Source organism: Falco cherrug, chromosome Z, assembly GCF_023634085.1.
Source record: "Falco cherrug isolate bFalChe1 chromosome Z, bFalChe1.pri, whole genome shotgun sequence".
Classification (NCBI taxonomy): Eukaryota; Metazoa; Chordata; class Aves; order Falconiformes; family Falconidae; genus Falco; species Falco cherrug.
The window spans coordinates 74,690,940-74,706,027 of record NC_073720.1 but is presented as its reverse complement, the minus strand read 5'-3'; the positions used below and the strand labels follow the sequence as shown (position 1 = coordinate 74,706,027).

Sequence of the window (15,088 nt, the reverse complement as noted above, 5' to 3'; positions counted from 1 at the left end):
TTTATTTCTCTGAGTGGGTATTTCTCTACCTGAACCATCCAGAAAGTTAAATTACATGCATGCCCTTAGAGGAAAAGCTCTGTGAATTGCAGCCCACTAGAGTTACAAGGTTTTGCCTCTTCCATAAAACCTCTAGCTTTTATCTCAAATGCAGTTTTCACTGTGGCATGTTTCTGGAAAAGGGGGCTGGAGTGAAAGCATTTTTGTGTGGTGGTTTCCTGATGGGGTCTGAATGTGGTGACACATTGGAGAGCATGACTCTGGAGAGGTGGTGTGTCAGGCTCTTGTTGGAAGTGGCTTCTCTCCCCTACACACTTGTGTGTGTAACACAGCTATTGGCAGAGACTTCAGTGACATCCTTTGATCACCGTTGTATTTTCCCACTCTCCACTTTTGTAATTCAAGTGATTTTTGAGCTAGGACTAAGCTAGATTTCCTCTTGATGTCCTCTCAGTTTTCCTTTGAAAATGACCCGGTGATCTGCTTTTGCCTGAGGTAAGAGCCTTTTCACATTTTAGGTGAAACTAAATATAAATTGGGGCCTTTTTAAGCCACTATGGCACTGTCTTTATAGTGAGTTTTAGGGGTCTCTAGCTTTAAAACAACACCATTTCTTTGAAGAACTGGGAAGGCGGCAATCTATAGAGTGCTCAAGCCAACTGGCTGGACAGCCCTGGCACTGTGACCCTCCCAAGGCTCACTGCTTGTAGTGAGATAAACATTGTCCTGTTCTTGGTGCTACAGGCAGAGCAGGCTACCATCAGGTGAGATGTGCTGCACCATGCACGGCTACCTAGGCATACCTTTGTTTAAGGAGATTTTGCTGTGATGGGTCTTAAGCTAATGCATGAGAGCAGCTGTAAGAAGTTCTACTGGCAAGAGGCAAAGCATCAATAATAATTTTTAATCTCCAGCCCTGAAAGAAAAATAGATGTTCAGCATTCCCCCTTACCCCCCATATCTGAGCAGAATTTGTTCCTTCAGCCCTGTCTGCGTCATCATTCCTAACTGTCAAACTCCAGTAGATCTTGAACAGCAATGCCCTTTAGAAGTGTAGCAAATATTAACTAGGCTTTAGGAAAAAGTAGTATGATCTCTGGCAGTTGGTGTTTGTGAAGCAGAGAAGTGAAAAATAATCTGGTTTAGGCTGTGTTTTCAAAGGTTTCTAGGTGCTTGCATCAATTAAAGCATTCAGTTTCTACTGTATTGCCCTGGAAAGTAAGTGGAGAAAGTGCTGCAGCAGAGATCATGTGTCTTTGTTCAGAAATTGTAGTTTAGGCCACTTAGAAAAGATTTGTAGAACTGTATCAGCCAATGAAAGAATCTGTATCATTGGAAGACTTTAATTTAATACTAATACATCTTAGAAAGCCTACTTGTGTGCTTATGGCAGGTTTATCTCAGTTCCTTGAATATATTAAAACAGTTTCCTAGCAGCCGTAAGATCTGCTCAGAGAATAAGTAAACTGTGTGGCCTTTTGTCTCCATTTACAGCCTTCCTCCTGTCCCTGCCTAACCCAGATTCCTTCCTCAGGACGTCCCTTTCTCATGCACCAAAATTATTAATATGCCAGTATTTTTTTCCAGATCTCGTATTTACAGAGGAGGGTTGTATCTCTGTTCTTTAGGTGGAAGAGGAATCTCCCACCCCTGATGAAAAGACTGAGGAATTTTGGAAATCCCCTTGTCTCATTGGTTTTTTGCAAGTGACCGTAAAGGTCACCCTTTCCTTGTGCTGACATTATCTATCTGGGTTAAAGAGTATTAAAAGCAAGGCTTAGTTTAGCGTCCTTTCCCCTCCCCATTGGGATTAGGTCACGCTTTACCAGAGCAATTGTTCTATCCTCAACATGTGTTGGGCAGATTTCAGCTGCAGCATTTTGTGAAACAGTGATTTTTCCTGCATATATTCAGAAGCCACATTCTGCTCAGCTCAGTATCCATATTGGACATTCTGTTAAGTTGAACATTTTTCTGTCTTTATTCAACTGGGATTTCTTGGCTTTCACTTAACATCAAACCAGTGGCAGAACGTGAAAGAGTGCTACTAACAACAGAGCCGTGAGCTCTGAGCTCACATCCAGCAGCACAGACTGAGGGGTGCCTCTCCAAGTGGACTCTGCACATGCAATGGTTCATGGTACTGGACCTCATCTGTGACCTTCACCTGTGAAGAGGAAAATCTCCTTCTGTTCCTTAAGGATTTTATTATACCTTGTATTCCCTGCCAGTAGTGGACAATTTTCTAATCGTCCTCATTTCTAATATTCCTCATGCATTAGTGGGATCCAATGCTCTTCATTTCCTCCAGCACACCGTTGCACTTCCTTAGGTAACACTGGAGACTGCTTCAGGAAATTGTATTTACCATTTTAAGTGACTTAGCACCACATGCTCTGTAAATCAAATGTCCCAGCTGTTGGATGCATTCATTCTTTAAGCACAGACAGATTTTAGAGACAAGCCGCAGAAAAGCAAGCCTTAGGAAAAGTGTCTAACACAGTTAAAAAGTACTAGAGTATCTGTGGTGGTGTGGTTGATTAATACGCTGACACATTTGTATTGACCTTGAGTCTAGTATTGTCTCTTTGCAGCATTCCCATGCCCTCACACAGGGTGTGCTGTTCTGGTCATTCTGTCCTCAGGAACTTAGTGAAGCAATAGAAGAAATAATACTTAATTCTGCATTTTTCTTTTGAGATGGAAAACAATTTGGAAATGAAAGGAGCATCAGGAGTTGGATTTGAACTGATGGGAGTGATGAGAAAACCACATTTTTCTGGATGAAACACCTCTTATGCATGCATTTCCTGCTCTAATTCAGTTGCACTTTCAAGCTGACCTACATTACAAGAAGCCAGCAGTGCAGAGAACAAAAGAATGATCTTTTGAATGCAGGTTCTTGTACCTGAAATCATATTATCACCAATTTACAGATCTCTTGAGTACTAAGAGCTCCCAGTTCTCCCTATGTGTGTGAACTGCAATTCTGGAGCTCTTCAGGGCATCCTCTTATCTGGATGCTGATAGAAAATGGGGGGATGGGGAGGTGGGGGTGGGGGCATCAGAGGGGGGGAATGTGGCTGAACCAAATGGTGCTGCAGTTTCTGAATGAAAGTTTAATCACAGCTTACTGTAATTTCACATTTGCATTTTGATTACTGTAGAACTGAACAGAGGTTTCACAGCAAAACTAACCAGCCACACACACTGTAGTATCCAAGTCTACACCACTTGAACATATACTGCTTTCCCTGGTGCCAGCTATGTAATCTTCATCCTCTAATAACCTCTGTGGTAAATTTTCTTTATCAGAGGTGTTATTTCTTTTAATTCAGAAGTCAGCAGCCCTTTGTCCCTAAATATTCATTTCTGTATAAATCATTTTGTCCATGAAGGTGCTTCATGCAATTACAATTCTTTGCAGGTATGGGTATGAAAATATTTAATAAAAAGTTGTTAGCCTTTTAGGTTGTTTTTGTTTTGTTTTGTTTTTTACAACAGCTGCACAAGCATTTAATTTAAAAAGGAGGATATCTGGTTTTCTTGCTTCTGTAGCAATAGTTGAAATCCGGTCATTAGGGCTGTAAATTCTTCACAGAACAGGTCTATATTTTTAGGGAGCAAGAGAAAATAACAGGCATAAAAGAACAAGTGGCTTCCTATCTCTAGAAAACTGCTTACAATACATATACTTTGGAGTTACTGGGAAGCAGTAAGGGTTATTATTTCCTGGCTTGCCCAGGAAAAACTTCAGCTGTTTAGAAAAATATGGTATCATTCATTAGGTATACATCATTAAAATATCCTACCATATAGTATATGTTTGTCATTATTTTTGAGCCGTTTTTCTCAATCTTAATTTTTGTTATTGCAATCAAGTTATTGCAGCAACAAAAGAAGACTGGACTTTGATTTGATAAAAGAGCTTTATAGTGTATCACATGGGGAAGCTGAAGCCTGTGGCTCAACTGGAATGAAAAAAGAATATTGCAAGGACTTTCACGTGCTTTCTGAGCATATGCACTCACAACTTCTTCTCTAAAACAGGCAAAAAAAAGGACATACAGAAAAACACTCAGAAAATGTCACACAGCAAGTTCTCCAAGCAGCCACTTGTTCATGCGCTGTATCCCCCCATCCCTTACTACTGTCTGTATTCCAGAAGAGTCCCCCACTGCTTCTTAGGGGGACGTAGTATAAAATTGCATTGATTTTTATACTATACTCTTCCGATTCCTTAAGTGCTTCGAAGGAGATAAAAACAGATAAACCAGCTTTTTATAAAGAAAGTGTGCCTATTGTGCTGTCTGGCTACCTCAGACAAGTCACTGAAGACCATAGAGAGCTGCTTATGGAGACTGTCACTTGTGACACTCAGTGCTAAAAATTTCTCATTATCATCAGAAATGGTTTCTGTTTGCATATTGAAGACACTGTGTACTACACTGAGAGGAACAGGCCAGGTCTTGCTTTTGTGTGCAAGTGGGATTATGAATGGAACTATTCAAGGTGGTGCCAGCAAGTGCCTCACATGTCTTAAATTCAACAAAATTCGGCAACAGGAATTGGGGATTTATTTTCTTTTCTGAAACTTGAATGTTATCCAATTTCATCAAGTGAAAAATTGTAAATTTTTTGGACAACACTTTCTGTAGTATTCTTAAAATCCTTAGGAGTCAGTATGAAAATACTATATGGGAAAATGGGACCTGTTCAGACAGAAGCAAGGAGACTAAGCTTTGGTTTGGGACTTTTTTTTCTTTTTTTTTTCTTTTTTTTTTCTTTTTTTTTCTTTTTTTTCTTTTTTTTTCTTTTTTTTTCTTTTTTTTTCTTTTTTTTTTTTTAATGAAAGGACATGTTTCTGTAGACAATGGGACTAGAAATCTCCTTCCTTTTCTTGAGCTCTGCATTATCCACTAGTATCCCTTTTCTTCCCCAGCTCCAGAATCTTTTTTAATTCTCTGCCTCTGCTTTCTCTCAGCTCACCTGAACAGAAAATTTCCAAAACACAGTGTTGAACCCATTTCTTCAGAGTGCTTTCTGCAAAGGCTCCCACCTGGAGCATTCTTACCATGTCAGTGACAAGGGGGAACACCACATTTCTGGAGGTGAACAGGGTGGCAGCCACCCTACAAGAGCCTGGTGTGGTAGCGAGGAGGTGCACCAGCTGTTATGGGAAGGGACAGTGGTCTGGGCTGTCATTCCCGTCTGGAATGACATGGGATAGTGGCACCTTTCTGAGCACCTGTTGTGTGGTAGTGAATGTGAGCTGCAAGGGATGGATGCTAGCACCTTGTCTGAATTGCCTTTCTTGCTTATTAAGAACTCCAACACTTCTATGCCATACGATTCTTCTACAGAAGATGACTTCTCTAAAGAAATACTTTCTGTTGCTGGCAAGAGCAGAGCAATACCTGTGTTGGCTAGGGGTTTTGTCACTGGACAGGGTGGCCGTCTAAAAGCACAGGTATATATGATGTCTATATCTTTGCAGTGCTTAGGACTGGTTCCATCTGTGACGCAGGTGGTGACTGTGTTCTTCAAATGGGTGAATTGAATGAAAGCAGCTGCTCTCTTGAAGGTTTGCCAGTCAATTCTCTAGAAAATCCATGGTTTGGTTCCTTCTCCTTTACAAAGAGACGTTAGAGAGGCAGGCCAAGACAGCAGGTGAAGAGGGAGAAGGTGACTGACATCAGCAGGGAGTTGTGGATTAGCCAGTCAACCTAATGCAAATGTCACGTTAAGTTACGCTATTGTACTAAAACTGCTAGAGGTGTGCCAGGCAGAACAGATCGAAAAGCAGAGGGGAAAGTATTGAACAAATCACTGGCTTGGTGATCAGGCAGTGGGAGGAGAAGCAGGGCATCTCCAAAGGAAGATGAAACCTGAAGAAATGGGAAGTCAGCATGCTGATGACACCAGGAGACCCACATCATCAACAGCGGTCCTGAAACTTGGCTGTAAGGATTGGTAGATGCCCACAATGAGGAAACTGTGTTTTAGGTTTTTTAAACCATGAAGTTTTTAGTTGTTTAATCTTTTCCTTTCTCTCCTCCACCTCCCTGTTGTTTCAGAAGAATGTTGACGTGGCTCAGAAGGCTTGCCTCCCACTTGTTGTCATATGCATTTTGCATCACATCAGACAAAGGAAGCACTGGCAGTACATTTGCTGGGTCTTGCTAGTAGCACACCCACATTTTTTTCCTTCTAAAAGAGTTGGTTGCCCAAACACTTACACTTTTGTAGACAAAGAATTCAACCAAGGAGGAAATATGCTAATAATTCTCTAAGCTGTTAGTAACTGCAGTTTACTAAAGTGCAGCAGCATTGTAGAAATGACGGTAATTACCCAGTTCCATCTTGACTTAAACAGAAATGAATGCACATTCAGAGACTGTGTAAAAGTAATGGTGACTTCTGGAAAATCTGGGTCTAGCTGAGCAGTGTATGGGAATTACTGTGAATGCTGTATTGCTGACTGCAGCCAGAACTGAATGCAGCCCTTTTCCCATTTACAGGCCTTTGTAATGGCGGAGGCTTTGAAAAGCCTTCTCCCTGTAGGCGGCACATACAAAGCTGTTGGTATATACTTATCACCAGGGAGCAAAAGCAGCCCCCTGGCAGGCTTGCCTCCTGCTGCCAAGTGACTGAGGCAGGGGGTCTGTGTGCACCCCACCACCCTCCTCCTTCTCCTCCAAGCCTCCTCCCACTCATGGTATTGTTATCCCGATATGTGCCATTTTCCCAGACCTAGCCAGTTATCCTGGACAGGCTCTGTGGCCTGGAATGTCTTGAAAAGCTTGGTTTTGTCAGCTGCTTCTATCCTTATGATCTCAGTAATCTTCTTCAGGTAATTCATCAGTAGTTTGACTTCTGGTCCTCACAGGAGTATCTGAAGCGTACTCTTATTGACTTGGCATTCCAAAATTGTCCCCATGTTCTGCCAGAAGTCTGGAGGGAAAAACTGGGGGGGTGGGGGTGTCTTAATTGTTTGGGGTGGGGGGTTTTTTTGTGTCCTTTAGCGTTCTTCCTTGGCTTCTCAGCGCTGCTGGGAGCCCTTCTCCCTGTTCAGTTACTAATTCCCAACAAAGAAAGGCGCCTGCCCATGAGTAGCAATGTTTCCTCATACTTTTTACTGCATAATTGTCTGGTTTACTACATAATTACATGTGCCACACTAATTGCACAGACATACGTACTTTCAGAAATACATACTGTCATAAATGTATGCCCTGATCAGACAGCTACATGTAGATGCCTTAACTGTGAGATTCAGATTGCAGCTATGATAAGATGTGCTCTTATTAAGAAATTGGTAAGAGACTGCACCTGTGGTTCTGTTCCCTAACTTGAATACCCAAACATGGTGTGATCTGAAATAGTTCGTCCATTAAAGCAGTGGTGGAAAGTTGACATGCTTTAGTGAATGTGGGGACTGGGGAGCCCTTTGACTCTGTTTTGGCTCCGCAGGGAGATGTATTTCAGTGGCTGGGGTGCACAGTTTTGTTAACTGATTTGCTGTGTCAAAGATATGTTCTTGTGGTGACAGAAGACATGTAGTTAGCTACCAATGTCACTAGAGGCTTTGATCTATCTGATTAGAAGCAAATGCTAGAGGAGCATGAGGGAATGCTCATGGTTTGTGTGAAAAGGACAGCCAGTAGTGCTGCACTGATGCTTATGTTCCTTGCACAGACTGCTCCAGGTAGCAACATCTGCCATTTTGCACCAGCAAGTCATGCAGGGGAGATTTAAACCCAAATACCAGAAAGGTATTGGTTAGTCCTGTCACCTGAGTACCCATTGCGTCTTGATACCTGGAGCCCTGCAGGGAATTGAAGAGTGATTCCTGCCCTTTCAGGTTAATTTTTTTTTTTTTCTTTCATTCCTGCTGTGCCACTCAGGAAGTAGGGACTTCTTATACTGGTTGTTCTTTATTTGTTTGCAGAAGATCTGATTTGTTGAAGATATCTCCAATGGGACTAAAGAAGAAACTGACCACATTTAGATATTTAAATAGTGAAAAATGTAATATGCTTTAAGAAAAGTACTACTAGAAACGTCAGGTAGAGAATTTCTAGGTTCAAGAGAAAGTGAAATGCAATCAGAACCAATCAAGTATGTAAAGTAAAATATATAGACAAAAGCAGGTGTTTTGTTTGTTTTTAAAGGTTTTTCCCAGTGTTTAAGCACAACGAACAAGCAGATACCTTGTAGCTGAAGCCAGCATTGTCTTCAACTGTGTACAGCTACATAGTTAGACAGAAAACTCTTTCAAAGTGCTTTTAGAAAGCGAGCTCTTCTGGCTGGCTGGGTATAATTCCTTAAGGTTGTCAAATGGGTTTTACTGCCTGTATAAATCCAGAGGCTATGTCGTTGTTCAGGTCACTGGCAAGTACCATTGTGCTCCTAGCTGATCATCTGCTGCTGCTGTGTGTATTAACAGCATGCAAGATAAGGGACAGCAAGGGCAGGGGTGACTAGCAGATGACAGGTGCCCTTGTTGGGTTGCCACTGAGTTCACAGGGTTTGGTCAGTGCCATTTGCTTCCCAGGTCCATGCCTCACACATAGAAACGCTGTGTGTGGAAAGGGAGCCGGAGACCTCAGGTATCCAGCTTCTGTTCTGAAATGTTAGTCAAACTGAATAGATGTGTCAGTTCTGGTTTTCAGGTGTTAGGAAGAATTAGCAAGAGTTAGCAAGTTGTTATTGAATAATGTTGAAAATGCCCTCATCTTTTATTTTGGTGTTTCCTTTTTTCTGCTTTTCAGCAGTAAAGAATTATTGAAAAATTCATTGACATGTTACCAGCTTAATCAGAAGTTCCTTCAGACTTTACTCATGGGAAGTTTACTAGGCTGCTTGACCAATAAAATATGTTCATGTGTGAACATAAATAGTGTTTCTTTCAATACCCTGCTTGAAGGCAGTGGCAACACATCAGTAAGAAATATGAATCCAGTCCATCTGCACTGCAGGTCAAAGTAGTGGGAGGGAGGAGACCATGACTCTGGTCCCTGTCATGCTCCTTGTGGTGGTCTTCATGCCGTGGGAGTTACAAACACTTCCTGTCTCCCAGGTCCAGTTGCATGTGGGTTTCCGTGTGGGCTGCATGAAGACCCCACATCTTTCCAGCGCTGTGTAATTCTACCCTCTGTTTGATGACCAAGATTGACCCACTGAGAACTGAGCGTTCTCTGCTATTGCCACATCCTTTTTCCTAACTCGGGATGAATCACCTACTCTTCCTGCGTGTTAGCATCTGTTTTGGCAAAGCGGGGGCAGTAATACTTTTCATCTGCAGAAGCATTATGAGATTTCCTTTAGGTGTGGAAAGCATTTTTAAAATACCAAGTTGATAAGGTGGTGTGTGCTGCATGTGCAACCCTTTGAAGACCGTAAACTGCCAAGTCATTAATAACTTGGAAATCCAAAGCTCATTTTTAGTGGCAAATCAGGAGCCAGGCATGAAATAATGACAAAGTGGGGATGGTAAGCAGATGCGAGATACTTATGTGAAACCTTGTTGCTGTTTTAGTGCCTTGTCGAGCTTATAGTAATGTAACTTTCTGGGTTTTGCGTTAATGATTTGCCTTGCTTTCCTTCCTACACTCTGAGGGGCTGCTTTAATCTCACATTTAGGCAGTGCTTGGATTTGCTTTCCAGATGGTGTTTACTTTGCAAAAAATAAAACATTGCTTTTTAGGACTTCATCATAGTTTTTTTCTCTTTTATTTTAGAAATCTTCCAGAATCCCTGAGGATGACATCAGGTTGAGAAAAAACAGAGACCAAAACTGTGCCAATTTCCTGGAGCCAGCTAGTGTGCTTGCTACAAAGGAAGAGAAAATGGAAATTGAAGTTCCAGTTTCTGAACATAAAAGTATCACCACAGTGGCTTCACCACATCCCATAGACAGTCCAACCCACTTCTTTTCCCCTGCTGCCAGCCACAATGGACTTAAGGACAGGCACGAATCTCTGGATAGTGAAGTTGCTAAAGAGATCAGATACCTAGATGAAGTGCTGGAAGCAAATTGCTGTGATTCTGCTGCAGATAATACCTTTAATGGGACATCCTCCCCTGAACCAAGTGCAGTCTCCATTATGGATGGCTCGGGGGCATCTGATAATGTCAGTAATGATTCAGTACTCAGTGAAAGAGAAGAAATTGTAGCCAACAGGCAGGCACCCTTGGTAGTTGAACCACGTGAAGCTAGTGCAAAGGATGAGAACCTGAAATCTAATGGCCATTCCTTGGGTGCAGTGAAAGAAGACACCAGGGACAGTCTGAAGGTGCCAGGAAGTCCCACATCTTCAAACAGTTCTAGAAGGTCCTCTAAGGATGGAGAAACAACTCTTACAACCCTTAAAAAAGAGGCTAAGTTTGAACTACGAGCCTTCCATGAAGATAAAAAGCCCTCAAAGCTTTTTGAAGATGAAGAAGAAAAGGAAAAATACAGGGTACGTAAAGTGAGACCATCAGAGGAGATGATGGAACTTGAAAAGGAAAGAAGGGAACTCATTAAAAGCCAGGCTGTCAAGAAAAACCCTAACATTGCCGCCAAATGGTGGAACCCTCCCCAGGAGAAGTCCCTGGAGGATCAGCTAGATGAAGAGCATCTAGAGTCCCACAAGAAGTACAAGGAGCGCAAGGAGAGACAGCAGCAGCAAGGTGCAATACCAACATCCCCCAAACAGGTCAGCTGCTCCTTTGTACCACCAGAGCCAGTCAATATCAAGAAAGAGGATATTGTCACAGAGCAAATTGACTTCTCAGCTGCCAGAAAGCAGTTCCAGCTGATGGAGCATTCAGGTCTGTCTCAGGGTCAGGCCCCACCAAGGCGGTCAGGAACACCCAAAATGTTCTCCATCAAACCCTTCTACAAAAGCCTCAATTCTCCACAAGTAGACAAGCAGCTGTCCTCTGTGACAAGACCCATTTCAGTGTGTGGGCAAACAGGACAGCTTGAAGGTAATGATGCCACTGTTGTCAAAGCACAGAAGGTCTCTGGTAGCATAGAAGATGATACAAATGCTCAGACTACCACTGCTGACCCAGTAAGAGAGTCACCATGCAGTGATAGCCCCAGAGCTGGACAGGCCTCAAAACTGTGGGCAGAGGATGGAGAATTCATGAGTGCAAGAGCAGTCTTCACAGTGGTGAAGGATGATGGACAGGGCATGCTAGACCAGTTCCCGAAGTCAGGCAGCGCCTCTTCCCCTCCAGAGGAGCTTGACTCTGGTTTGGATGACTTGTCTGTCAGGTCTCAGGATACCACTGTCTTGGAGACCCTTTCCAATGACTTCAGCATGGATAACATCAGTGACAGTGGTGCCTCCAATGAGACCATGAGCGCCCTGCAGGAAAGCTCACTGGCTGATTTCTCCCTGCCACAGACCCCGCAGGCTGACACCCCAGCAGAGTGCAGGGAAGAAAACATCTCCAAGTCGTTCAGTGACCCGGGCTGTGACTTGCCCTCCTCTGCCTTGGCAGATTCCATGCTGATTGATGACCAGCTGGAGTACCATGCTGGCCTGCTGGTTCAAAATGCCATCCAACAAGCCATAGCTGAGCAGGTGGATAAAGCAAATTGCAAGGAGGAAGAAATCCAAGCAGAGAAGGAGATCTCAGTCAAAGAGCAGCCAGTCACCACCAGGCCAGCTCCAGCCTCCAAGGAGCAGCAGAACCCAATGTTTGAGCCACCCCAGGTGTCTTCACCTGTTCAAGAAAAAAGGGACAGCATACCAAAGACTTCAAAAGAGGAAGACTCAGGACTCAGGGAAGGGAAGAGTTTGCAGCAGTCACCTGTGTACTCAGCCAGCCAGCCATTCTTTGTGGAGGAACACAAGCACGAAGTCAGCTACTTCAGCAAGTATTCAGAGGCAGCTGAGCTGAGGAGCACTGCCTCCATCCTAGCCATGCAGGAGCCTGAAGTGACTGTGGGCCCTTTCAAGTTACGGTCAAGGAAGCAGCGGACTTTGTCGATGATAGAAGAAGAGATCAGAGCTGCCCAGGAACGAGAAGAGGAGCTGAAAAGGCAGAGGCAAGGTCTGCAGATGGCACCAAGCCCTGTTACGAAGAGTGCACCACCCATGCCCACCAGAACTGTGTCTTATAAAACTGCACCAGGTAAGAGCCCAGAGTGTCAGAGGGGAGGTGAAGTGTGACTGAAGGGTCAGGTCAGATTCAGTTTTATTTCATCGTGACTGACTATGTCGTTCTGCAGGGAGCAGGAGCGTTGTCATGACTTTGTGTGCCTGGAAAAGGCAGGCAGAAGGAGGGCATGGGATGACCTAACTTTCTGTCTGTGAGCACACCTGTGGATGTGCGGTTTTTTTCCCCAAATGTAGGGTAGACCTAACTTGCATACCCCACTCATGATCATTAGGAATCCCTGTGCTCTATTCATCCGTTGCCACATTGTATCATGACATATCTACTGCAGCATTGCTCAGATCACCCACTGAAATTTAGGATCACCGTAAGGCAGGACAGCAGTGTTCTTTGCAGCTGCAAGACTATTTGAAAGACAGATATACAAAGCCTTTTTTAACAGGCTTTCTGTTCTCTTGCATGTCATTGAGGAAGTGCAAAGGTAATGGAGATTTACAGACTTTGGAGGTTTGCATCAGATTTCTTTTTGTGTATATTATGCTTTCTGTTTTCAGGTATTTCTTGGTCGTCTTAATGAACTTTGGTGAAAAGATCTCCAGAGCTGTGATTTGGCATGTATTTCAGCTGGTGTCATTCACTGCTGAATTAAACAGGTGTCACAAACAAAATGCTTAATAGATTCGGTAGAAGTCCTCTGACTGATCAGCTTTAGGGTCCTTGTGGTGGCATTCACGGCAGTTACAGCTTATCTGTCTCCTCCTTCCCTTTGCAAAAAATAAATCAATTAATGCCTTCTTAATATAACACACACAAAAAAAATTAAAACAAAAATTAGAAACACATGCCAGGCTTATTTCTGTGTAATGTTTTTTATGAGTATAGACCTACACATGCTTTGCAAGTACTTGGAAGGTTTTGTTAATAGTGATCATTGTGAAGAAGTATTAGTTTTGCCCAGAATACTTAAATTCTGTCCTTATTTCCACTGATGTAAATCTGGGCTAGAGGTGCTTCCAATAATTGTGCAGGGTGATCCTTTTCTTTTGAAAGTCATGGCAAACTTGGATAGGGTCTGCATTTAGTCCATTACCAGGTCTGATTGTGAACTTGGAGAGTTATACAGCATTTAAATACTTGGGTTTGTTTCTTCTGCAAAGAGAATGATTTTAACCTGTGTTTCTTGCCAAAAAATGTAACAGGTGTTGATAATTTCTTTGAAGTGCTATTGTTATTATATCTATATCTATTTATCCTATAGAACAGCATTTTTGATAGGGAGTCTCCATGAACTGAGGTGTTCTAAGCAACATCTGACAAGATGTCACAGTCATGGCACCACAGACTTCAGCTAGGAAGACTCGTTGTCTAAAGGTGTGCTAATCACCACTTTCAAAAATGGCAACATCTGTAGCTGCTCGAAATAAGGCTGGTAGTGGTTGCTTTTTACTCACAAGTGATGTTGGAAGGGCTGCTGACACTAACGCTTGTTTTAATGGAGCATCTGGGAAAACAGTGTACTTCTGCTTGTTCTTATTTCTCTACACGACAAGGCATTTACTTTGTGTCTGATGTTAAAATGTTTGTTGTAAATTACACTCCAGTGAGAATGATAAACTTACATTTGTAATGAATCATTCCAGACAGTTTCCTTTAAATGTCCAACTGCTGTACGTTAAAGAAAGAAAATTGGGATCTATTAACCAATGACTCAAGCTACTGCAGTTTGCAGCTGGTGACAAGGCAAAGAATTAATTTCTAGGAAAAGATGAATATGTGGCAATGTGTAAGGATGCCATTGATCAAAAAAACCACAAAGAGCATTGCCAAAGTCAGTCTTGAATCTTTTACTTCCAGTGTTTTTGAAACAGCGGATGTACTCAGCAGAGCTCTCAGCTGGCGGAAATGAGCTTGGCACCCTTAGCATTGCAGGGTGCATACCCTCACCTCATCTCATCCTTGCTGTCCCTTTATCCATCTGTGTGACAGTTAAAGCTTGCAGACAACTCTAAAAACAGGGAGAAGGGATACTATGCAATCTCTTGGCAGATTGCAGCAACTGTCCTTTTATTGTAATATTTACAGCATCTTTTCAATATTTACAAAAACAGGGGCAAAAGGTGATTCAGCAGAGGCAATAAAATCTGGCTGCAAAGCTTCACAGCAGCCAGTTACAAACGTGATATACAGAGCAGAAAAGAAAATCTATTTGTGGTAGGTACAGTAAGGAAAATGCTGTAGAACATGTCTGATACTGTAACCTGAATATCTATTTTCACATAGAAAAATAATAGTAAAAATCGTAACTACTGGTGACAATGTTGAAAAGAAGAAACAGAGGTACTTCTGTCACCGAATTGCCTTCCCAAAGAAAGAATTGGCACTCTTAACATCAGGATACCTCAGCAGAAAGGTATTAGTGGGTCAAGTCTAAATTTGAAAAATCTGTTGCTAAACCTTAAGTGAAGAAGTGTAAACTCACTGTAACTCTTTTTGAGGAGGTACAGTAATTAAAAAACAATGATCTACCTGTCAGGTTGCTTTTTGGTGGTGGACTGGGCAGAGTAGCTTTACTAGGGCTCCTGGTGGTCCCTGGTTATTTATTATTCCTGCCCTACTTCACTGTGGATAATAAACACAAACCACAGAAAATTACTGCAGTGAACTGAACTGCTAATATGAATGAAGTTTGGAAGATTAACACAATTCATGTGGGTGTACGTGTGAAATAACTTCAAACTGCTTTAGATAGCAAACAGGCTGTTTTTACCCGACTGACACACAACTTTAATACAACTGACAGTAATGCTGAATTTGGTGTCTGCCAGCCACCCAACACAAGCCAACATGGATCCTAGTAATAAACTTGCATATGCTAAAAAGTATTTTTTAAAGCTGTTTGGGATGCTTCGAAGCAGCTTTTTAACCCATCTCAGATCACTGGAGCAAGACATAGAGTAATTTCAGTGGA

The 15,088-nt window shown here is 42.5% G+C and overlaps 1 protein-coding gene across 4 annotated transcripts in view; it reads left to right on the top strand.

Annotated features, from left to right (window-relative positions):
* PALM2AKAP2 (PALM2 and AKAP2 fusion) overlaps positions 1–15,088 on the top strand; it is a 274,674-nt gene that overhangs the window by 240,765 nt on the left and 18,821 nt on the right. For all 4 annotated transcript variants that reach the window (XM_055699085.1, XM_055699086.1, XM_055699087.1 and 1 more), the window contains one exon: positions 9,744–12,135. In XM_055699085.1, the coding sequence (XP_055555060.1) occupies positions 9,744–12,135 (2,392 nt within the window). The remainder of the gene's footprint in view (positions 1–9,743; positions 12,136–15,088) is intronic.